This window comes from Bombus fervidus, chromosome 12 (assembly GCF_041682495.2).
Source record: "Bombus fervidus isolate BK054 chromosome 12, iyBomFerv1, whole genome shotgun sequence".
NCBI classification, from domain to species: domain Eukaryota; kingdom Metazoa; phylum Arthropoda; class Insecta; order Hymenoptera; family Apidae; genus Bombus; species Bombus fervidus.
In genome coordinates, this window is record NC_091528.1 from 4259690 (window position 1) to 4286494 (window position 26805).

At 35.9% G+C, this 26805-nt stretch overlaps 1 protein-coding gene across 10 annotated transcripts in view; it reads left to right on the forward strand.

Annotated features, from left to right (window-relative positions):
* Positions 1-26805, forward strand: part of Liprin-gamma (liprin protein kazrin) — a 138898-nt gene that overhangs the window by 6294 nt on the left and 105799 nt on the right. For 7 of the 10 annotated variants that reach the window (XM_072014136.1, XM_072014137.1, XM_072014138.1 and 4 more), the window contains exon 1: positions 3923-4096. In XM_072014136.1, coding sequence (XP_071870237.1) covers positions 4056-4096 — 41 coding nt within the window. In that variant the 5' untranslated portion in view covers positions 3923-4055. Of the gene's footprint in view, positions 1-1079; positions 1222-3922; positions 4097-26805 lie in introns of those variants that run through there. The other 3 variants (XM_072014145.1, XM_072014140.1, XM_072014144.1) reach the window with 1 other exon arrangement.

Genomic DNA, 26805 nt, shown 5'->3' on the forward strand with positions numbered 1-26805 from the left:
TAAAAAAGACTAAACTGAGTTAGAAAAAATTAATAGGAAAAAATATAAGGAAAGCGAACCAGAAAAGGAGTTCTAATAATAAAACATACATACAAGAATACATATAATTCTCAGAAGGAGAAAGAAATATACTAACGAATGAAACAACATATAGCAATTTACAGAAGATTCAAAACCTGAAACAGACTTCAATGGCTAACAAGAAACATACTTAAACCACCTCATACGACCCCTACGTAGGTATCAGTAAATCAATCATTGCTGCTAATTGACATTTGAATCCAAGACCTGGCTATATTTCTTCCACAAACCATAAACAGATGACTGTATAATTACCTCAAGGCATATAAGTTGTACGATAATTTTCAATCTTTGGAAGCATCCGTATAGAGAATAAGTCATAGAGGATCCAGTAACAAACCAACAGGTCAGGTTCCCAACCCCGAGGGTATTTTTGCCAATTCTCTGGCAGCGCGGCAACGCTTATTATTTACATTAAGTTGGGGCCAACACTGATATCTCTGTTCGTTAACAATGGCAACCCTCGAAGCGGTTTGAATTACAGTATCGCCAACCGGTTCGAGTGGATAAATGGTACCTGATCCCACACGCCGTGGCACGTGATGCAAAGTAGGGTCAAGGAGCCGAGTATCTAGACAAAACTAAGACGTACTGAGTTAATAGTGCAACGACCCTACCCGGTCTGACCGGCAATGTGTGCAACTAAAATCGTTTCACCTGGAAAAAGACACTCGACTAAACTGTTTTTCCGGCGGCCTTCCTGTTTCTTCGGTTTCTTTAGTGGATTCACTGTATGATGGATTCTTTTTAAATGTGATCACTATGTGGTCATTTGTAGATCGCAGACAATGTCAAATCATTATTATTTTTACTACCGCTAATAACTATTATTTATAACGAAAAAGGAAAAATTGCAAAGTGACTGTTATTACATATTGTTATATTTATTTGTAAAGGGAAAACATTTTCATTAGTTGGGTGGTCTAACATTTCTCTGTAGAGTAGCTATTGAAGATGAATTCTGATATACTTTACACTAACGATGCATCTGTTTCCAGGAAGGAAGAAACCACTTTTGAAGTCGATGGGTCGTGTAGTTGTGTATCGCAGTGTCTTGTTTCGCGGTCGTGAACTCATCGCAACGTGCAGAAATCATCCGAAGTAATCACCTCGTTTTGTACTCTGCAAAACCGTAACTAGGTAAGCATCTTAACGATACCATATCTCCGACATCATTTTAACGATGTCCGAATGTCTTGATATTTCACTGTGATATTATGATAGCAATTGGAACCGGAAAGATGTCATAATAATGCCCGGTATTTTCAAATAATTTCAAAAAGTTTGTTATGAAAATCAGAATCACAAAAGTATCAATTTTACAATTAAATTGTTATTATTGGAAAGCGTAAATAATAATTTACGTATCGTTTTGTCAGTATACAAAAAATTTATCAGAAGGAAATTTCACTAATATCAATTTGTCGGAAAATTCCTTTTTACAAAAAAACAGAGCGAGATAATTTTTAGAAATCGAATAAAAATTAGATGTAGGAAATATCTCATCTCATTGATAATATTTAATTTAATTATACAAGGGAAATTAATTATAGGAAGCTTTTATTAAAAGAGGAAATATGTTTTAATGAAAAGGATCGTCAAAGGAGCTGTTTGATGTTTTCGCTTGACGATAGGCGACTCTAGATTAGTGAAAACCAAAGGACTAATCAATCTTCGGCTTAGAATTTTTTCAAAGATTCGCGGTGAGACCACAAGGCTAGTGTTACCTGTTCGATCTGGCATAAAATTTCTTCCGGCAATATCGCGTTTCAAACACCCATTGCCATCTAGTTATAATCTGTTAGTATCCGCAATAACATTGAATTTATTATTAAAAAACAGTCTCGGTATTGATTTTCTCGTGCAAGTTCAAATGAAATTTACTAAACGTCGTTTCAACCAAATATCCCTTTCAAATAGCAGATGAAAAATATCATAAGTCACATTTCCTGTCTCTCATGATAAACATAATAATTGATAATCTCTTAAGAGTTTACTAAATGGCAATTTAAATTTCTTTTAATTATAAAATTGTATCAAATATGATTCGTTGAAGAAATCTTTTTCTATTTTTATAGACGATATTTGTAATTTTATACACGCCATAAAATTTATTTTTGCAAGAAATCCTCAATAACAGTTTGAACATTTTGAAACCCTTTCGGAAAAGTTTTTGAAAGCTTTAGAAATTTATCCGCTATTTAATATGCAATTTTTTTTTTAACCTAACAGGTTATTCCCCTTTTGAACGACATCCTATAGTACGTTCCCCTTTTCAACAATAACTTATTATACTTTTCCCCTGCGGTTCGAATGGTGCACTTTCAATTATCGTAAACAGGCACGCGCACCATCAACCGTGAAGATAAAAATGACGATTCTTGTTATTGTATAATAAACATTTTTCTCGGAACAATGTTAATCCCGAAGGAAATAAGGAGAGCGACCTATAAAGCTGAGAATATTTCTACAGTATCAGGATCTTTGTCTATCTGGAGCAAATAAAAACGATCGTAAGCGGGATAGGGTTGCTTTTTGTTTCTTCGAACGAATTTTTGCTGGTTCTTCTGAACGTGGAGAGGATTCTCGATGAGTCTATGAGCATTTTCTGCGAGACAGCTCTGCGGGGGTATTAAAACGATAATAGGTACGCTCTATAAAGTGCGTGCATCTAGAGCGAAATGGTAACTGCGACATGAACTTACAATGACAAGTCACGCGATGTTTGCTCTCTGTTCTCGTTTTTTTCATTCGCGTGTTTCTTATGCCACTTCCTATCGGCGTGGAACTTTTTACCTGCGCTACTAGTTTTACGTCAAAACTTGCCTGTTATAATTTTTGGAAAATTTGAGACGAAAGAAAATTCGTAGAGTCTGTTCGTAACATTTTCATTCGTTTCACGTATTTTCCCCATCGAAACCGTTTTACATAGATTTATTATTCTTTGTAATTAAATAACGTTTCAAATCTGGTTGTCACTTTGTAACAATTTCACTCTATGACAATGTTATTATTCCCTTGTACAATTAATTGACCATATAGTAAATTAGTTTATAGTTTGGTTTAGTTTCACACGTAACATAATGTTAATTAACAAAGTGCGGAGAAGAATTTATTTGGAAATATGAAACCGTTAGACGGACAATTCGTGTATTTGAAATGATCGAATCACTTAATATAGAGTCGATCGATTCTCTTCACACAGTAGTTCAAATATACTAATCACAATATAGATCTAATCAGTAATAATTGACCAAAACAACAGTAGACAATTAATTTTGCACGATAATAATCACAATAGTCAAAATATATTGCTTGGTAATGTATTAAATGGATACATCTATTTATACAGTTGTAATATAAGATCATTAAAACGAACATTTCCTCCTCTTATTTTAAGCTTCATTTTGTTTATATCTTAAATTTTAACATCACCTTTCCGTAAAAGACAAAATACGATTTATCATGATTTTCTCCTATTACAAGTATGAGAAACTGTCTCACTCTTTTACGCGAAGTATCATCCTCTTCTCCTCTGCGCGTAAGAATAACCCGAAAGATGTTAAGCATTCCAGCATTTCCCTAAGTCGCGACAAACACTTGAGATTCGACACATCCGGATCTTAGTCGCAATTTAACGAATGGCGTCATTCATTCGTCCGCAAGTAGGGGAATCATACGGGCTCGTTCTTTCGATCTTCCATCCCTGTTCCTCCATTCCGATCATTACATACTCTTCCTCTTTTTCTGTTTGCCGCTCTCTCCCAGTGGTTCACATTATGCAGCGGTCAGGCCGATATGCCGCTGTTTAATATGTGGGCCATTTCAGTGCGTGGTTCCTCTATGCGTGGATCACACGTCGATTCTTTAAGGTGAAGCCCGAGTTATCGAATACAAAAGTTCCGCGTGCGCGAAATGGTGGCGATGTTGGTCGCGTTGAAACGCGCACGGCCAAGGCTTTTCCTCTGGTGTCGATGGCTATTGTATTACCTTTGCTACAATCTGCTCGGCTTCGGTGAGTGAACATTCGTTTGTTCCGTCTTTTACGACCATCCCGGGTACTTGCCACTTTATGGGTTATTTCCGCGTGTACTCAGGTTTTTGTTTGATGGAGAATGGAGATCGAAAATCGTTAGGGCGAATGACGGATAGTAATTGAAGAGTTTTAATGCTTGACGTTTCAATTACATTTAACATCGTAACATTGGAATTATGTTTATTCAAAGAGGAAGAAAGGTATAGCGCTCGTATATTCGAAAGCGCAAAGGTTTACTATTATGAATATTAGTGACTATGAATTCATAGCACGTTTGAGAAAGTGATTTGATTCTGGTTGATCTTGAGTCGCTTAATCTTTGAGTCAAATGATTGAGAAGTGGAACGGTCTCTTTATTGCAGCTGTCTTGTTGCATACACAAGAGGAATCTTGATGCCGAGTACGTGTTTAGACGTATATCATATTTGTTGTAACTTTGTTAATTTTAGAAAAGTGTTAGAGGGACAGGACAAATTTCCTGAGAAATTCAGTGACTCAAATTCATGGTTTATATTTTTGATTTCACTCCTTGATTTGAAGCATTTGAAATATTCTGGAAATAATCTTGTAAGATTCTTGAAATTGCAACGCAATTGCATTGCAGCGTAATTTATTTAAAATGTAGGTTACAGTATGTTATAGCGAAGTTTCGTTGTAGAGCGGTACAGGAGATCGCGTAGCGTAAATTTTTGGGTCATCTAAATCGGAAGGCGAGCGTTATGTGACGCATGATAATATGAAAATTCAATTACGTCACCAAAGTGTAGATACGTTAACACCAGGAATTACAGGCGCTCGTTGCAAATCCGACCTGTCAGCGACGAATTGTCTGAATTGTCAGCAATGAAAGGTTTCCGGCACTGGCCACTGGCCACTCAGACGAATTTTTCACGGTTTTACGTTACACGTCTTGAAATCTACCATCTAACACCGCTTTCACTCTTCCGCGTAATTCCACCGGCAAGAATGGTAGTATTCTGTAATTCTAAACGTGAAATTTTCTGCTATAAAATTTTATAGATCCGTGTAGTTTGTTCCGAGTACTTTCTGTTACGATGCTTCAATGAAAATATTAAATCATTCACTGCTGTAAACTGTGGTCTCTTTTCTATGGAGTTCTGTAATATATTAATTAGTATTCTCCTGTAACCAAGCCGAGTCGTACGATGCCAATTCGGGACAAATATAAAATTTCTAATAAAGTATTACGAGCGAGAACACTATTGAATTACAAAAGTTACTTATAGCTCGAAGAGCGGACCTATATCGAAAATCAATATATCGTATCAAAATTAGATCGCTATCATGAATTATTATATTGCAATACGTGTTTATATGAAGGGAATACATTGGTTTTCAAGAATATATAATAAATAGAATTTGTTTCGAATTTCTGTGAATAGATTATCTGTTTAAGATACGAAATTCATGTCCTTTCGTTTGCTACGATACAAAGCGCTGGTAAGTGATTTCGTTATCGTGCAGAGTTTAATGGGTTACCACAAAACGAGCGGTCATCTATTACCACGAAGCATGTGGTAACGAGCGTTAAGGTAGTTTCAGCGAAAACATCGTGCATGTTCATGTAACTAGATCAGAAAATAGGGCATTGGTCTTATACGATAAGAGAGATAACACTTTTAGTAAAATTCTCTGAATATTCCAATAAAATTTCGCCATGAGAACTTTACATACGACAATTTGTCGAAAAGCGTGATTCGATTTAACATGAGTCACTCGGAGATTAATCGGGTTATAATAACTCCATTAATACTACAACAGTTCTACGATAAAACCATAATAATGAAGGTTTCATAATTCTAATTCCATAATAGCAGTAAAAATAAATGATCACACTTCGAATCGATGGAGAAAAAGAGCGGAATTGGAAACAGGTGAATCAGGAATCCATATGTGGTGCGAAGACTCGAAGATTGAATCCCCACAAATCCCATGATAGCAACGAACTGTAATCGAATGAGCTGCTCGCACACCTGAACCGAATTCTTGTTGCAAAACGAATTAGGCATTCCCTTGAACGAGGGGTTGTCGAGCGATTTTATCGCGATACCGTCACACACGGAGAGATTCGCGAGCTACAAAGAGGCACACGGCCCCTGAAAACCAACGGACATGCCCACGCACGTGCACTCCGTCGCGTTCAAGTCGAAAATCACGGGTGTCATTGTGGTTTGTAGTTATACGATGGACCATGTAATCGACCAACCCCCCGAACTCTCGTCGAAGGCCGGCCAGGCCAATCAACCTCCATTGATTCACTTTCGTCCCGTAGTCTCTCTCAACCGTGCCAACAATCCTCCGAAAGTTACCCTCGAACCAGAGAGGGGTGTAATCTTGGTCGGTACGAAGCGTCGTGTTTACAGACCGGCCAGAGAAAATATTTTCTCGTCACAGGGGTTTCAGTCGGAGGCTCGGGGGTGCTCTCCGTTTCACGGGTTCAGAAAGTTGGAATTTTTTCCTTCTTCAACCCCTTAATGAGGAACAGGATTGCGTAATAAGAGATTGAGGAGGAAGGTAGAAAAATAAAATGATAACGAGGACTGGAATTTTTTAGTCTCGCGGAGGGGGTGCAAATGGTTAATGATGCGAACGTTAAAAAAGATAGGAAATTAATTTTGCATCTTAGAAAAATAAAATGATAACGAGGACTGGAATTTTTTAGTTTCGCGGAGAGGGGGGTGCAGTTAACGTTAAAAAGGATGGGAAATTAGTTTCGTATCGTAGAAAAATAATATGATAATGAAGGTTGGAATTTTTTAGTTTTGGGAAGAGGAGAGTTTAAACAACGTGAATATTAGAAAAGATAGGAAATTAGTATTGTATTATACTATTTAAAGTAAGATAGTGAAAGATATGTAAATTCTCTGTTGGACATATTAACGAACACTATAAAATAGAACTAACTCGTACCACATAAAAGATAAAAATTAACAAACACATGAATTTTTTCTTCTATTTGAAAATCTTCGCTTCTGGCACTTGTTATAAATCCATTCATCATTTTTCAATTAATATCTGATTTAAAATTTACCATCTTGACTGTCAATATAAAAATTCCATAATTTTGATTATTATTCTTATCGATTTTGTTAATTGCAAATAAAAATCTATAATTTTTTTACAATTCTTTAGATATTTTCCGAGAGAAACAGTGAATTGATTGATCCTATTTTATCGCGTTAGATATTTATCGCAGACAAATGTTTGATAATATTCTTTGGACAGTTTCGGCCTTGTTCCTTGCTCGATATCGGATCGTAAAACCAGGCTGCTTTTTCCTGTCGAGCGACCTCTCGAAAGTCGGATCGAGAGTCCTCTCGAGCCATTCCGGTCTATCCAATTAACGATTCGTGGACCGATCATTCCGGGAAACGCAGCTTTTCTCATTGAGCGTCGCGCCAGTGGCGCAGAATCCCTTTTAAACCTGGCCAGAGGTGAATTTACGAGATTGTTACTGAATTGGCTCGATGTCGTGGAAAAGTGAGCTGGTTTCTTGGCCATCGATTGGGAGATTCATTAGCGTGCTTGTATTCAGAAGCTAATTCTAAGTTTGTTTCCTGCATCTGAGTTAATTTTTGTGATTGTGTATTTTCAGAAGTTGTAGTGGAATTTTTAGTTGTTTCTATCGTTAAATTAGTTGTTTCGTTAACTTTAGGTCCTCTTTGTGATTTGCCAGATTTTTCGTTCACGATAAAAGTCCAAAGTCATCGCTATCCGAAACACTGTGAATTAAAATACGAATAAAAAAGAATTAGTTTGCTGTAATTTTTGTACATGGAAATACAACGATATGCTTTTAATAAAAATGTAATAATGTATGAAAAAGATAGCAACGAATAAGAAAAATGTAGGATGGCAAAATATATAGATCTTCAACTCTAACATATTGATAATTCAGATGATAAGTTAACAAATTATCGATGAACTATATATTGTCATGACATTTTCACTACGAAAGAAAAAAGTATAGAGAGCAAAATGGTATAAAGGTTGGTGACACGTGAGAGTGAAGTAAAGCTATAGGCTGCTATGAACCTAAGCCGAATGTGTGTCGAAGAGAAATTGAACAGAGTAATCAAACGTAGTCGATGCAATTGCAAGCAAACTTGCAATCAGTTCAAGTCACGAGGAGAAAGTCTTTTATATCAAATGTACTTAAAGTCTGTTACACAGTTTCGACGTGTGCACTGTATAAGAAAAGAATTTGCACACGTCATATTTCCAGTATATTTGCAATCACTAGTGTCGTTCTCTGTAAAGTAGGAATCTTTTCATCAACAGTCGCAACCAAGCAAAAATTAATTAGTTTCTTACAAAAATAGAACACTGTGTTATAATGCCACGAAACAAATTTTTACTGCATAAAGAAAGATATTTATAATTAATTTTAATAACTTCCCACGACTAAATATTTCAAATTCTTTTCTTTTAAACTTTCATCGATATTCTCAACCATCTCACACCATGATACGCATCGATTAAAATGTACAGAAAAATTTGCTTCTCGACTTTAATATCAACTTTTTTGCTCCTGTTATTGCAGTATATCGATACTATCTCACCCTTAAACGCAACAGAGAGAACCCTTAGACGGTTAGACGTTGCGATAATTACAGGGTTGTCGACAGATTGAACAGTTTCCTCGCCCCTTAAGCCGCGTTTACACGGATCGCGTTCATTTCGCCAATGAACCCCTGAAATCGAGTCTACACCACTGTGCGTCCAAAATAACCACCCTACGCTGTCGGTGACCTCGGTCGATCGGACAACACGCTGTTGAACCCCCGATGCTCTTGACTAAGGGATTTTCGCGGCTTCTATTGACGAATGATCTCGATTCCACCCGCTCGAGTAGTCTTCGAATTGTGCCCAATTGTTTTCCTATCATTGTTAACGAGTATTCTCTCGGTGTTTCATGCTAGCCGCTAATCGTGCGTTAAGCGCCACTGTAAATCAGAAGCGCATCGGACCGTGCTGGTCCCATTTGTTCCTCGAATATCCTGCTCATTTGTAATGCCGAGTTTCGGGAGTGGGATAATTACGGTGTCGAGTGATTTGTTACAAATTAGGACACGGTGTGTTCGATAGTCTTATTATTGGAATTGCTTCGTGAATTTTTCTTTGGGCAGTTGTCGCGATACTAAACTTATACAGAAAAAGAAAGATACTTATGTCAAGCGTTAATTGAAGCGATGAATTTTCACAAACTTAATCTCAGTGTTCGTTGTTTCCACGATAGATTGCTTTTCTGGATTTTCTTCTTGAGTTTCTTTTACATTGTATCAATTACAATATCGAATATTTTTTTTGGAAATTTGGATTTCGTTTGGAGTATGTAGGAGAAAAAAGTTTGAGAAAGTTTAAAATTGTTCGATTGAATGACTTCTGTATTCCTAAATACAATACGTTGGGTATTAATTGTTTTATAAATTTAGATCACTGGTGTTTTAATGTTGGAATATTATTTTGGATTTCTTTCAGATAGAATATCCTATTTGTTTCATGAATTTTTCTTTACACAATACGCGTGTTTTCTGAATCACAATAAACAAGTTCGAACACGATGTTCGTTGGAACGAACATGTCAGTTATCGTTTATTTGTGAAATTGTTCGTGAAATGGCGAACGATATATAAAGTATTTTATTAAGATAAAGCATCGAAAAATTGGAAAATACTTTGAAGAAGGTAAGGTAAAAAGGATGACTGTGATATATGAAGTTGCAGATGTTTAAGAAGATTCGTTAAGGCGGTGTCAAGGCTTGAATTATCGATAGGAGTTGTCAGGGAGTTAACAGTTTACAAAATAATTGACAGTGACAGAGGAGCATTATCTTCTTATCAAGTTTTAGTTGGTTGATAAATCTGACGAGAGAAAGATCGATCTTCAAACGAAATCAAGACGAAACAGCTTGGCGGACCATTTTAAGGCGAACGGTCGTAATAGTAAATTTTAAAGTCACTCGGAGTAAGACTAAGCAGGGATTCGATGATAAATCCAGCGAATTGCTAAAGTTTTCCGATAGAATTGCTCTGATAACGGAGTGGAAGAAAGTTTCGAGGGAATCTGAACGATGCTCGGTTGCTTTTAACATATTGCATCACTGATACATAGTTCTGAACTGGGTATCTACGTAAAACATAATTCATGAAGGAAATCCAAAGAAATATTTTAATATCAAATTTGAAGAATATCGTGCCTTAATTTGCAGAAAAATTACGTTTAGTATCTTGAAATGTTTTTTTATTTATATACTAAATTAAATTTTATTAAGTAATTATTGATTTTAGATTCTATAGTAATTAAGCATCCTTCTACTCTTTTTATGAAACGTTGGAAAGTCTACAAGCGTTTTTACATCCTTTGTTTATCGGCTGGCACATTTGATGATTAAATATTTTTTTACCACTGTACATGATTACCAACGTCATGTTACAAGTACAATATGAATTTACTCTTATTCCAAATGTACCGACGTACTTCAAAACTGAACAAGTACTTCCAAATAAAATATTCCAAAGTAAACTGTAAAGTGATTAAAGAATGCAAAGAAATAAAAGAAATAGGAAAGGGAAGGATTGTTGCACAGCACGATTTTAATAAAGTACGTGTTTCTTTTAAAATTTCCAATACCGTCGCTGTCTGGTAGATATCGTGAAAATTTATTTTGGCGGCATGCAGCTGCGTCAGCCAGCGTTAGACCGGAAGATTCCTCCACGTTAACCCCGCATTTCGTATCCAGCATCCCCTCCCCCGGTGATGCGAGGGTGAAACCGATATCCCGGCAATTTTCTCAATTGCATCCACTCCGGTCCTGTCGGTGACAGGAGCATTGCTGCCTGCTTTGCAATTTGTATATTAATCCTTGTATTATATCATCGTCTCCATTATAGGGGTTTACAATGGGAAATGAGATATAAATACGGCGAAAAACTCCTTCGTAGAAGAACGTTTCAAGATATTGTCGATATTTCATGGAACATCTTCAGAATGGATATTATGATAAGTAAATTGACTGAGATGATGAATAAACCACGTTTATGAAGATTTAAAAAAGTATTGAAATACAGTGGAATTTAAATTTTCCGGCATACTCCAGATTCTGCTAATTTATTAGTATTAGAGTTATCAAACTGCTTTTTCTGATTTGTCTACCATAGTACATTTCGTATAAAGTTTAATTCAGAAGGAAAGGATAAAAGTTGAAGGATTTATGTGTTCATTCGACGCTTCGTCCTATTTTTCAATTTCGCTTTATTTCACACATTCAACTTCAATTTAAGTATCAAAACCGTAAAATAATTATAGAATCGTGTGAATATGATTTAAGACTTTAGGCTATAATATTTCCCCTTTTTTTTCGAAGGAAGAATAAAAAGGCCACCTTGAACCGGCTTTCGTGAAGGGTGTAATTAAAGGGATGGTGAATCTAGATAGCGCTTTAGACTTGCTGCAGCATCATGCTTGTTCACCCGTTGAAGGTACTTGCACTCCTCTTGAGAAGGGAGTGTTTTACACCCTTGGGACATACGATCTATCAGCGTTGTTCCTGCCAGGCGTAATCACCGCCCTTAACCCTTCCGTTCTTAAAAGATAACGATTACGTCATACGCGAGACAATGGCATTTTGTATCTAAATTATGAGATACGGTAGCGTGAATCGGCAATTAGCCTCGATGCAGCTGATAAATTAATATCTACATGACAGCCTTAGATCAAAGGGCATTGCTTGATGACAGCTATATTCAAATCGGTAGCTTTTTATATTCGACGTTTCCTTATTTCGATTTGTATGGAAATTTTTTAACAGTTTTCGTGTTTTAAGGATACTTCTTATTAAGTAAATTTCAAATTTTTCAAATTATATTTGTATATATCACGTTTAGTACATGCCATATCTTTTGTACTGCTTTTGATCCATCTTCTTCGTCTAAAATTTCTTTTAATGACCCAGATCTAGTCAATGATCTGAATCCCCTTAATTGTAAAGCTTTCAGAAGTACTTTTAATGTATCCTACGAATAAAATTTCTATTACAATCTCAAGAATAACAAAATTTTTTTTAATAGACAGAAAACCAATAATCCAAAATACAAATCTTCCAATTACAAATCAAAACCATTTCCAATGTACCTCATAGATAAAGTTTCTATAAAAAATTTCTCAGAAGCGACCAAAACAGAGCAAATTTTCCTTAATCGATAAGAACTGAACAATTTAAAAATTATTTCGTATATCTCCAAATTACAAAATTTCCAAGAATATTTTTAACAGTATTACCGCCATTTAAATTATAAAATTCTCCCGCATTCTAGCAATTAGCCGAAATCGTCGTTAACGAAGTGCAAAGTTATTTCTAAGGTGGGAAACGTAGGTAAAAGTCGATGTTCAGTAGCAAGCGGCTTAGTGTTCGCGTGACTGGTGGAATTTAGGTATTCATTTAAGTTTCGTTTACGTTCCGTGCGGGACGCAGTCATCCTGCACCCTCTTGGCTCCGTTATTCGCTTTCCCTGTGTGTATGTGCACCATGAACCGGTGATGCACGCGAGCCAAGATGATCACCGACCTTACAGTTGGATAAATTGGTTCGCACGATATTACCGGGCATCACGGCAGCTGTTTTTACCTAAAAAACGTTTTACTTTTACGTAAATCTTTCACCAAGCAGAGGTAATTTTGTACGAAACGAACAATTATCGCTTTTTCATGAAAAACTGCTTTTCCGGCTTTCTTTTGTTACGAAATGGAAACGTAATTAGTAGACTAGGAGAATTATTTGAATTCGAGTCGTTATCGGATATTTCCAATTAATGTAGATTGGACTATTACGATTTTACTATTGTAAATTTTGTACAAATTTTAATCCAAGAATTTAATATTATACCTTCGTCATATTTTAAGTTAATTGTAATGTTCGTAGAGTAGGTTTGTATTTCACGTCTAAATGAATGCCATTCTAAATTCCAAATTAAAGGAACTTTAATTACAGCGACGCAGGAAGGAATTTTACAAAACGAAATTACGATTGACAAGAGCAATAAATAAATAAAGTACATATACCGAAAGAGATAATTGTTCGTTTTTTACCAACGCGGTAAAAAATTTTTATTACGAAAGTTACTAATATTAGTGTGTGCTCACGAATATAATTTTAAGCTTCCTTTTATCCATAATTGTATATTTTATATGTAATTGACGTGACGTTAATACCCACGTACAAAAAAAGAGAAAAGTGTTTTACACAAAGCCAATAGAAAATTGACGTAAAACGTTGACATAAAATCGATTCTAGAAAATTACACGGATCGGCCGTATTGATTAATCCTGGCAAAAGTTTCGGAATATTGTCCCGGGAAAAATCGTAAAATGGCTGTAAAACGGGCAGTGTATTGACGGGGGATAAAGTTTATTGGCAGTGTGTTCGACCGTCAAAACACATCAACCTGGAGGCTGACTTAATCGCGGTAAAAGATAGATACGTTGAATTTTTGTGCGTGGATAGAACGGTACAGTGTAATTTCGAGCGTCCAAAGAGACGGACGTTATACGTGTTTTCTTTCGCTGGTTTTTGATCGTCGACTGTAAAATGACACGCGAGCGGATCTATGCTCGCCGGCAAAAAGTAATTAATTTCTTGCCCGTTCATCCGTTCTCGGACGGTGCATGCAAGATGTGTGGGTGCACATTTGCGTATGGATAATTTCTCGTCGAAACGCAACGAAATTTCAGTGTTTGCTTTATTTATTCATGGTATTTGGTACACGAATAACTGGCGAAAGGGAATTCTGATTATTTGAAAAAGTGGAAAACCGAGGGAAATATTTTCTGCAGAAACGAGAATTTTGGTAATATCTTTCTGGAAATAAAAATTTAAAAAACAGTATTGAAATACACGTATGAAAAATATATGGTTACAGTAAAATAATCATAGTGTGTCTAACAGTTTAATTTTCCTTTATGCGTGTACATTGTTTAGAGTTGTTTAGTTATGAGAGGGAAAGATCTATGATTTGAAAAATAGAAGCTAATAATTAGAATAATTATCAACGCACATGATAATTACATAGTTGAGGTCAAATGGTCATTCAGAGATGTGTTTCATTTTTTAATTTTCTTTAGCGCAGTGAGAAAAAGTTTATAATCCAAGAAATGCAGAGAAAAGAGATTTATGATCTGAAAACTGAAAGCTAATAATTGGAAAGTAGCACAAGTACTTTCTTCCAAAAATTGAGTCGATACAGACAAAGGTACATAAGACTTATATTTATGATGAATTTGTATGAATAGTATGTTTTAATTTGTTCTTCTTATTAAAAGTTTCTCTGGTCATTCGTGATCTACAACGATATTGAGTTTATTAAACAATTGCGAACAAACGGTTTGGCATATCAGAGCATCGATTAATGATTAAGTACGAGCAAGATTTTACGCAGAAAATACTCAAAGGTTGCCAGTTATGTTCAGTCGACAACGATTACGAATGCTGCTCGTTGCTCTCTCTTTCTCTCTCTCTATATCCCTGTCTCTCTCTCGAGTGCACAGTTGCTGAAGCGTTAATGTTTCGGTGAAGTTGTAACGAAATTAAATGTAATTGGATCAACGAGGCGACCCAGTTCCGATCAGCCGTGGTTTAAGTTATTAATTACAAGTTTCAAACTAATTATTCGATATTAATTTATTGAAGGTTTCTGTCTTTGTCGTAATGGCTCCTTAACCTAATTTTATAATAGCTGCTCTTTTTGAAATTTGCTATGGATTTATATTCTTTCTCCAATTCCTTCGATATTTATATTTCTTAGTGTCGAGATGTTTTCTTACAGTTTGAAATTGACATGTGTACTTTATAAATTTTAATATTTGATTATTAGACGCTACACTAATAGCCTTCTTTGACGAGAAAGATATTGGTTGTACGTAATAGACGTAGGGAAGATGATCTTTGTAAAAATGTAGGAATTAAATATTTAAATAATAAATAGAAAAATTCTTCTCGTAGAATGATACATAAAAATGGACTAGAAAATCGTTTTAAAGAATTGATTACAAATTTAAGATAAGATACATCTTTGAAAAATATATAAAAATAACAACGTTCCTACAATTCTACATAAAAGGAATCTAGTCTTTTCCATAACGTAAAAAAGCCGCAGCAAACGAAATAGATACAAGAACAAGAATATTTTTGAGCGACCGAGGAACGAAAGGAGCTCTCGAAACGTTCATATTCGAAGGTGTGCAAATATTTAAGACCGTGGATAACTTGCGGAAATCTTGATCGGGAAAACGTGTCTCTAGCTGCGGGCGTTGGTTCATTCGGGGCGAGGAACCGAAAGATGTACTCAACAGCGCATTCACTCGCGATCTCTCTCCTCTCTCTCTTTCTCTATGCACATATGCATATCCGTGATGTTATTCGAAGGCTTTCCGCAAGCATAAGCTTCGATTCACAGTGCTATGCATTGATGCTGGCTCTCAAAGGATATTATAAATTGCACGATAATTGACTCTGTCGGTTTTAAGATATCGAGTACAGATATTGCATCTTATGATCGTAATCAGAAAACTTCGGATTTCTATAGGACACAGGTTGAATTAATAGACGTCAGTCATTACGGAATTTATATGAAAAATAATTCTTAGAAGGATATACATGTACTTTCATTTAAATACAGATAGGCAACTACATTAAAAACGAAGATTGTTACGTATAGAAAATTGAGCACGAAAAATACAGTTCGTGGATTGAAACATGATAAAAGAAGCAATACTGATGTGTATATTTTCTGTAATAACAAATAAAAACTTTTACTGTTATTTCTATGTTATCTGTATTCAAAAATTGGAAATGGCAAGTTCAGTTTTCGCGTCGCAATGTATATATACGCGAAACAGTGGTAATATTGACAAGTGAATTTTTTATTGCAGAGGAACAACAATTTTTTTTTTTTTGTTTAAATGCCTAGAAATCACAGACGAGAAGTCAAATTTTTATGTGCAGCGAGAAAACGTGAGAAATATCAATGGTCATACAATATGATGTTACATTTTTTATTTTAAAGGATGAACATTTTTGCGTGTAAATGTCAAAGAATCGGAGATGGGAAATTCAATTCCGGAAAAGAGAAAATAGTAATACTGATGCAATCATTTTTTGCTATACGTATGTCGAAGAATTCGGGGTGATAAATTTAGTTTTCGTATCGTGAAATGAAAACACGTAAAAAAGCTGGAAATATTGGTAAATGTATCCTCTGTCACAAAAAATGAAAATTTCTTACACATCTATAAATTATAAATAAGCAGTTAAATTCTTATATAATTTTGTGCAATGTGCAAATGCATAGAAATTCAACGATATTAAAAAACATGCTCCTTATCATGAAAGTTGAAGTAATTGATATCCTGCTATAATTTGATTTTTCATCTCTCATAATATAATAAAATCATGTTATCAATATTGCAAACTACATGCAACGTGTTTCTTCCCATGTCGTAAAATATTTCGTCTTATTGTCGGTCTAATATTAAGACTTCGATCGAACTTGTTCATAGTGAGATGTTGGATTTGCATGAAGAATGCAGCTATGACATCGTTAAAACTTCATAAGTCGGGGAAGAAGAATAACGAACACATAACGCGGTAAAACTTTTTTCGTTCCTGTTGCAGAAATTTATTAATATTAATAATTCAACCATGTTGGGAATTTTTGTTTCCCTCGTTGCTCTAAGATTCTTAATAAAAAAACATATTAATGACTTGGCTTCCCATTAACTTCGACTATCTTGTTATATATCGTAGTTGTTTTCCCGCGTAAAAGTTTCCTATGGAGACGTTGAAACATACGAAGTGTAAAGAAATTTTATGAAATTATCATTTCGTTTTTAAAGTTTACTTTCAGAGTATTTTTAAACAAACAAAAGGTAGATAGATATAATAATTTATATAATAAACTTACTTTCGAGAAAGCGTAGAGTTTTATTTTCTATAAACCGAAGGTAATAAAATAAATTAATTAAGATATAATAAAATAATAAAATAATAAAATAAATGAATTTTAATTTTATTTTATTTTTTCTCTTTGTATTGTTATATTATACAGTTAATGGTGATTTTGATTTAACGAATGAGATTGTAATATTGTAATAACATCCAATTTATTTATTATATTTTTAGCAGTACACTTAACAACAAATTTTCAATTTTGTTATGAAGTAGTAGAAGCTTAAATAATTTTTACTTCCACGGATATTTGATAAAACAATCGTTAATTATAATGCTTCGTTTCTCGACGAAACACGATCTTAATGAAATTTTTATACAACTTTTCGTAACGATTTCCTCATGAAGAATCGCCAGATTGGGAAAAACAGAATCTAGTCTGATTAAAACTTGGACATTCGACGTAAGACGACCTGATTGGAAACTACCTCCATTTATGGCGATATCGGGGTCGTCGTTGCACTCGATACGCCTTTGTTCTTCTGAAATATTGAGTTCGATTTCGCTCCTATTGCTTCTCTATGTACAAAACTCGTCTTTCATACTTTCCTTCCGTATCATTATTTTAAAACTAATCAAATCTACTCTTCTTCTATTTCACAAAATAAATTATACGCTGGAGAAGGCAGAAATTTGCAAAAATTCTGTCTGAAATATTTTAAGTTTCCAATAGCTGGTCCATATTAAAGCTGTCTTTGATTAAAACATTCATTCCACCAGTTTTATCAAGCTTTATCAGTTTTTTCGTGCTATCTTTGTTTCCGTTCATTCAATTTAAAATATCCAGTCATCATTTTATAACAGCTCGTATAATATAATTTTAGTTCAAAGATAAAAAAATTACAGGAAATTCGTAATATTCATATTTTGGAGAATGAAGTGAATATTGAGATGATCAAGAGAAAATGATGAAATATCTTCTTTTCCTCTTTGATTAAAATTCTGAAAATTCCGAACACGGAAAACTAGGTACATCGAAGTCGATTTGTTAATGGAAATTGAAGTACATATTTGCGAAACGCGACTGGAATTTCGTGGTCGCGTCAGAAATTCGATCACCGTCCATTTTATCGCTCGTTAAGTGCGATTGACCAACTACTAGCCTTTGATTGCGTTACAAAACGGTGTTTTGCAAGCGACGCTTTGAGAAGCCTTCCTTTTGAAATGGTCAATACCAAGAAAAAAAATTAGGCTCCATTACAAAAGAGAACGCAGCTCTATTTTTGCGTTATTCGTAGGTGAATGTACGAATCACGCGGGCTTTGTACAAATTCTATAGCGTACACTGTCTATTATGTCTACCCTTCACAAGGAAGTAATGACTTCCTATTAGATACTTAAATCTTATATTAATTTCATATACAGTGGGTTACAAAAGTACTCGAACGCTTGCAGTCATCTTAAATATAATATACCTGTTATATGAAATATTTTGAAATTTAAGTAAGAACTTAAAAGTAAGGAAATTTCCTACACAATTTGTACAATTTTTAATCTTTTTAATAATTTATTTAAGAAAGAAACCAGGAAAAGTATTTTTATATTGCCTTAGAAAGTGAGAGTAAAAAATGCTGCAGAATGTTCATTCTATTAACTAATTCAAGATGTTTTTGACAGCGTCGAAATTCGTAAGAGAAAAGCAAATTTCTGTATACTGATTCATCTTTTTGTCATATTGATATTTCGAGATATTCTGTATCTTCGTCAAAAAAACTTCTCACTCCACCTGCTCCAGGAAGAAGAATGAAATCACGCACAGTCAAAAGACCCCAAAAAGCTGTCACAAAAGAATTTGGACGCGTGTGTGCGTAGTAGACCGACGAAAACTCGTTATCAGTAGCCGAATCTGTGGTCGATATTCGCGATAATGCTCGCGTCGACTGGTATGACGCGGTGAAAAAGGTAAAAAGAATGCTGCGATAGAAAGGGTGGAATAGGAGAAAGCAAAAAAAGAGAGAAAGGAAAAAGGGCGGACAAAGGGGAGAGAAGAAAAAAAGGCATCGTTGCGATAGTCGCGTGGAGCCACAGGTATCCGAGGACCGCGCGATCCCCATTCTGCCATCACCCTACAGGTCGTTTCAGAGCTCACCCTCCGCTTCTTTCTGTTCTCTTCTGTTCGTCGTGTTCCCTTTTTTGCTTCCGCCGTTAGTGTCGAAACGTGCTCGTTCCTCGTTCCACGCATGCTGACTCCTTCCGTTCCTGTTCTTTCTTCGCCGTGCGGCCCGTAAAGCGGCTTAGGGCTAATACCCCGTGGATCAGCCGACGAGGTAGAAAGAAGCTGCAGCCGTAATCGTATGGCTACGATTTTATGGTTACCTGAACTGTGCTCGTGGTCTGTCCGACCGGACGCCCGCTTTAATATTTCCGCCTTCGTATTTGGTTCTAAGGATGTGTAGTATTTATTAAAAATGTATTTATATTTTATCCTTGTATTATTGTCTTCTCTGCTCTCGTTTGTGCAACCTTTTAGGCGACGAATTGTCGATTGGCCGAGGAATGATCTGTTATTTCAAGTCTTGCGTAAAAATTTTAGGAAATGTGGACAAAATGAAAGTTTAGGAGGAACTCTACTTGGTTTTGAAAGATCAAAGATTTTGGAAGATGTATTTATATTTTGTCTCCGCCTTTTTTCTCTCATTTATTTCGTTTGTTTAACGGGGGCTTTTTCGTGATCGAATTATCGATTGGTTAAAAGATGGTCTGTTACTTAGTCAATAATGCTTAGTTTGCTTCTAATGATAATAATAATTTCTATCGACATCGATTTCTAAAACAGCGAGGTGTATCCTTGTTAGGCTACATATTCAAAAGAACGTTCGTGTGTAATGAGACATGTGCCCTTTAGCCGTGCAGCGTATAGAAGTGCAGCACACCCTGTCAGTATCAATACACACGTTTTCCCTTTAACAGAGACACAGTGTTCCTCCTTTTACCTCAGTTTTCCTCTGCCCACTATATTGCCCTTTATAGAATTTTTATACAAACTTGAAAGGTCATAAACTTAAAAATTCTATTTTTCTATTATCCATTCTTCAAACTGAGTTTATAACGAAATCTCTTACACGACATTCGTTTCTTGATAAGGAATAATATAATAATATTAAGGTTATAAAATTTAAATTTTATTTTCTTATTATCGCCTCTCTGGACAAAGTTCGTAATAAAATTTCGCAGACGCAATTCATTGGTTAGCAAGGAATAACATATTATATACATAGAATATAGCGTAGTATTTCCCCGTTATTAGATTTAAATCTAGCGTGAATGAACTTGTTACAAGTGCAACTCTACGTAGTACAATGTCCCGAGGACAATAGGCATAGCGGTGCAGACGTAATAACAAACCTGTGTATAGTCTAGCTTAACTTCATTTCAACTTCGAAGTACATTAAACAAATCGTAATAACAACTATTCGCCTGATGCTTATCGAGTCGTAATTGTACGTAATACGTAATACGTAATTGTACTGCAGCTCGTCCTGGAAATAGTCACTTTAATCTCAAAATCGATTCTGATTCTGAAACAGACAGAAATTTTCATGGACTTAAGGAAAGTCCCTCACAATAATTGCATATAGGAAGTTCGAAAATAATTTTAATAATTCTCTAGCAGATTTCGGTATTCTTTCTATTCTCACTAGTTGATAGAAATACATAAATAAATGCATATAATACATATAGCGATTAATAAAAATATTTGCACATATCCTTAGTTCTCTACGAAGCATTTTTCTATCAGATTCTATAATTTGTTTTCGTAATATTAAATTTTTGTAGTAATAGGAAAATGCTACAAAACAGTACAAAATTTAATATACTTACCTAATTAATTAGTATATAAATTCTATAATAAATACAATGGTGTGCAAATAATCTCTAAACTCTATATATTATTGAATAAACTAAATTAATTTTCTTAGCTCAATGATTTAACCTTGCACTGCATCTCACTCCTTCTTCATGTTTACAAATCAAAGTAATCTTTCGCCATAGTCAAAGCGTCGTGAAAGCGTGCCTCAGATTTCTGCAAATAAAGATAGATATATTCCCAAACGAGGAACACAATGCATTCGAGAATCAAGATCCTTCTTCTAAAAAAAAAAAACGGGAGAAATCCAGCACAGACAAAGTGTCACGAAAACGAGCATACGTCAGCACGATCGGAGCAAAGCCCTTCTAATCTGCTCTCGATAGCATTATGGCAGTGCCAGGCACTGGCGATTTTCGAAGTTGCTTCGACACGCGAGGATATCATCCCTCGGTGGGTTCGTTCGATCCTTAATAAACTAGCGAAATCGCTTTAAAACCGAACAGTATTTCAAACGCGAATCAACAGTTCCACTCTGGTTCGTATCTTCCATCCTCTTCTCTACTCTTCAGTCATATCTTCTCGTCCCTTTCTATAGAACGTGGCAACGGGGTTGATCGGTGTCCTTCTTCCTCCGGGGGGATAGCAGCGTATGCGCGTGCCACACCACGTAGCAACCCCCTGTATGCCCTGCAACCCGCCATGGTATTGATCCACGAGCGGAGGCAGCCCCCATCCCCTTAGGTCTATCGAGTTCCGCCCCTGCGGGAGTAGGATTGTGGCGATGGTAGGAACGGTGGTGTGCCGGTTGATACGGTGGTGGTGCAGCTGGAGGGACTCGAACCCAAACGCGGAGAGAGCCTCCCCAAACTAAACCGAACTACCCCTACCCAGGTTTCTCGTGAACCGGCCTACCAGCCCCCTTCGTCTCTGTATTCAACCACCACCGTTTCGCCTCATTCCTCCCGCCGCTGTTCTCCTCCACCGTTCATCCGTGCACACCCACGCGTACAGACGTAGAAAAACGTTTACGTGGGAGCCGCTTTATGGACACGCGTTTCTGCTCGATGTGAACGATGCGTGGCCGTGCCGTGTTTGCTTGTATGTAATATGCAGAAGTAGGCACGCGGAGGTAGTACGTGGCTGTAGTGGTTCTGGTCACTGGGTAGATGTGAATAGTTCTGTATGTGCTTTCTGCGTGTGTCCACGCGCTATCTGAAAGCATTAGAGTCCTCTTTGCTACACTGTCCCTAACTTTCGACTGTATGTAGTTCGTTGAAGGGTGAAATTGTGTTTGGAATGATAAACGGGGAATTGGATGTTTCGAGGAGCTTGGTAATTGATACGCAGTACGTGTTTGAGGAGGATTGTTTGTGAGTTTGATAAAGTATGGCGTTGTTTTGGGTGGTTGGTTCTTTTAGATAGGACAGGGAGGTTTTAATAGGTTTTTGGATAGATCCCTTACTCACTTCAAATTTAGACCCTTTCAGCTTTGGTTGGCGGTGTAACGTATTATATATTCGATGATTTGATATAACATGTGATTTAGGAAGGTTTTGATAATATTTAAGGTACTTTCAACTACTTATGGTTGCTCCGATAATTTTGGATGGTGATTTGATATATCATGTGCCTGAGCTAAGCTTATTCGCGAGTTTGATATAGTATGATATTGTTTGGAATGCTTGGTTCCTTTGAATAGAGTAGTTTTGATAGTTTTCCAAGTACACTTGGATGCTTATGGTTGCTTTGAATTTGCCTCTGCCTTTGGTTAGTAGTTTAACGTGTTACGTATTTGACGCAGCTAGTTTGCAGGTTTGATAAAACATGATGCAGAGGTGTGTCGATAGTTTACTACACAGATTATTATGGTTTGGGTCAGGCTCGCCTCTATTACGTATTTCACGAAACTAGTTTGTAAATTTCGTTAGCATACGATGTTGTTTAGGATGTTGGGTTCTTTCAGTCAGGAATGCCAGGGAGGTTTCGATAGTTTGCCAGACAGGCCCTTATGGTTGCTTCGACTCCGCTTTTAACTCTGCTTGGTGGTTTAATTCGAGCATTTGGCTTGGTCGCTTGTAGCTGTACCTGTAGCTTCTGATCGTCCATAGATTGCAAATTCGTAACGTAAGGTGACGTAGGATTGGCATTTTCGATTCGATGCACTGTCTGGTTGTGTAATTTTCGATTTGTGTCTCCCAGAGGGAAAATTTTTCAACTGGAAATTTTTACATTTTATGTATATTGTCATTCATGTTATTTTCATAGTATTCTGTTATTTGTTGTAGCTAGGAATATATTTTGAAATATCGCTGATATCTCGGAAAACATCTCTGTTTTTTTTGTGGCTTATCGTTAAAATGAAACTTAAATAACGAATTTGGAAAATTACCGAGATTGTCCTACATTTATTTGAGTTTGCGTACTTATATGGATCCAAAGAAAGAGGATTGAAGATTTTGTCGTGTTCAGGAAACAAAGTTACCATAAAAAATAGATTGAACTGTTCGAACCCAACACTTTTACGTTACCAATTTACAAAAAGCGAAAGAGGATACTGCATCGATAGATCGAATAGCAATCGATCTTTCGCTTAACGTCACTAGATTCTATCCATATCGCCTACGGGTGAAACGGTTAAGAAACGCGAGAAACAGTCCAATACCGATTCTATCAACTTCTTCTCTCATTTTCATTCGTTTATACGCCTTTCATTCGCGGAATGGAACGAGATGGGGGTAGAAGTCAGTCGGTGGCACTCGAGCAGGGCTTCCTTGTCATCCCTTTATCGTACGGTCGAATTCTCCGCGACTCTCCTTCTCTGTTCCTCTCTTCGGCACTACCCCACGTCAGAGTAAACAATACTTGAGCCTTTTGTACGTCCCTTTCCTCCCTTTTTCCCCGAGCGGAGTGCCGCGCGTTCCTCTAAAAGTGGATTCACGATGAATTTCTTCCTTTTTTTTCGGAGGTTAAACGCATACCAAAGGATACTCGAGCCCTTTCCATCCTCTTTTCCAACGTTTTCTTCCTCTCGATTTTTCTCATCGTCCCTCATTTTCTCGCTCTTCTCGATGAACAACGATGTGACATAGTGCTCATGTAGGATACATTGTAGTAACGTAGGGTTATTTGAGTCGTCTAAGCTTCAGCATCGAATAAAACGAGTAATCAAACTTGTTTTACGTGTATGTAGAGGAAAAACACGATAAATATATTTTTGTTGATTGTTTGATCTTAATGTCATTTTATGATTAAACATGAGTATTTTGATATGACGTGCATCATCGAGAATGAAGATAACCTATTAGGTCTACATCATGACACGCTATTCAGAATATCAATAATATGTGAATTTTTGTTTTTTATTATATTCTCGTAGAGAACCGTAACGATTGAGCTGCCAATGTACACGATATGTTTCGCTGTTTATCACACGACTAATAACGAATTAAATAATCTGTTTATGAATTTAGATAGCTTAAAAATTGTCTGTAACCAAATTTGGCGAATTGACGAGGAATATTGCTTAGCTTCACTTGAATATCTAATAAATAGTTTTCCGATTTAAATAACCTTACCTTACCCTAGGAGCCACCATTGGACCGATAATGACAACGTGTGCTACCTACGTGTTAGAATTATGTGAGTAGGTTGCAACGAACACGTTGCTGTAGCTGTGAAGCCAATTATTTTCTCGGTGTTCTGATACAGAGCTTGGAGACGTGGTTTACTGAAAAGTGGTCTCGAGAAATGGAACACGTTTGTTGTTCGTTGTTCGTTCCCAAGGTATTGCGGTTATTTCTTTCGCGTGACAGCTTAGGTGGTAATTTTTATCAGGCACTAAGGGCAACCGTTTAGCCATCCTAGAAAGCACCAGCTAGAGCTTCTAGACGTCCTAGTGGCTAGAGTTTGTACGTAAGAACAGTTGAAAGCTTGTCAACCTCTACTTTTTCTTCTTTATCTTCTTTATCATTTTCTGTTCTTTATCTTTTTATTCTTCTTCACTTTATTTCTTTTTCTTTATTATCTACTTTTGTCACTTTATCTGTTTTTTAATCGTTTCTCCTTTACTTTATTACTGCCTTTTCCTTTTTTTATTACATCACGCAAAATTGCGCTTATTGTTTATTATCAGTTAACAGGTCTCATTAACAGTAAAATATTTTGAGCAACACATTCTCCTTTATTATTTTTACCATTTATAATTGTTTAATATTATACAATTACTTGGAGTTCTTCCGTTTGACTTGGTATGACTCAGTATGATATTTTAAAAAGCCTCAAATATTTTGAATTCCAAAAATAAAAGATTTCCGAGCACTTAGTTATACATATCTACATACACATCTACATATCCCGTTCAATATTCGATACTCGCTATCAACCAATGAATTATGAAAAACCAATTCTGAAATTCCATCAATTCGATAAAACTAAAATAAGATGGATATCCAACTTCCCATTAAATTCAACGCTCATTATCAATTTCATGAAAAACCAATTGGGAAATCCTAAAAATTTACATCTTCTATAAAAGTAGAAAAACAGAAAATATACACGTGGAGATACTTTTTTCCTTTTCGTGGTCGGTATAAAAAGATATCCAACTTTTAATATTTATTACCAATGTCCACGTATTATTCAGAATTTACACCATCGTGATTTTTAATCTGTTATATGTGTACACAAGACTCTTTAAATTATTCTAACAGTCTTAGCTGCGGCACGTGTACGAAAATATTTCCAGGTCGCGCGTGACAGTGGAACACGAAAATACTCGCGACAGGAAAGAGATCCTTTTGCATTTTTTAGCAAAAGAATATGGCAGGGTAATATTAGTTTAACACCTAGATTACCAAGATGACCATCGGTGATGCACGTTGCTAAATCTTTTAGAATGGTTAAAATAAGATAAGAAAAACGCTAGAAAGTTTTCAACAATATGAATGACTTAGGCAACGTTGTCAGAAAGAAGTTCGTAAATACGATATAATATAGGGTGAACAATATATAACTGATTGATTTCCATTGTCAATAACTTTTAAACAAAATAAGAGACCACAGTTTTAGATCCCTCGATTGTATTTTTCATTACAGTTTCACATGTTTCGAGAAGTATATTCGTTATCGCTGCTTTTAGCTGTTCAATTGTTTTTGGTTTATTGACATACATTTTACCTTTGCGAAAACCTCATAACAAGAGATTCGGTGCAGATAGATCAAACGATCTAAATGGCCAGATGATATCGGCAACGTAACTTGCGTAAAGTCACTGTCATCGGCGAATTATTTTCCCAAAATGTTTCAACAATCTTTATTTACTTCTAGACTGTATAACGTTCCATGATTACTTCGTTATGTGTTCATAAAACAATTGCTGCAGCAGAACAAAAGACGATGCATCGTCCCAGAATGGCAGGACTTTGAAATACAGTCAGCTAAATATTGGCCACTTGTATTTTGCAAAAATTCCATGTTACGATGCACTATACTCTGAGCGTAAAATATATGAAATTGAGACGCATCATTTTCGCTGAAACATTGCGGAATCGACTTGGAAAATTTTCCTTTATACGCGTTGTTCACAGACCAAAGTGGTCAACTACACTTTTTAAAATTTTAGTGCTATTTGATTGATGTTTGTCGTATAATAATTTCACCGATGTTCTCTCCTTTTTCTTTTGTGGACTCGATCGATTTGACAAATAAACGCCTCGTATGTACATGGAGGGGTAGTTGGCAATGTGAGAAGCGTCGAAGACGAGAAAACGATTTATTAGCGACAGTACACCCGTTATTCCCTGTCTGCGGTGAAATCAGGCCGAACGTCCGTTATCCGTCGTTCCGATTTTACTCTCA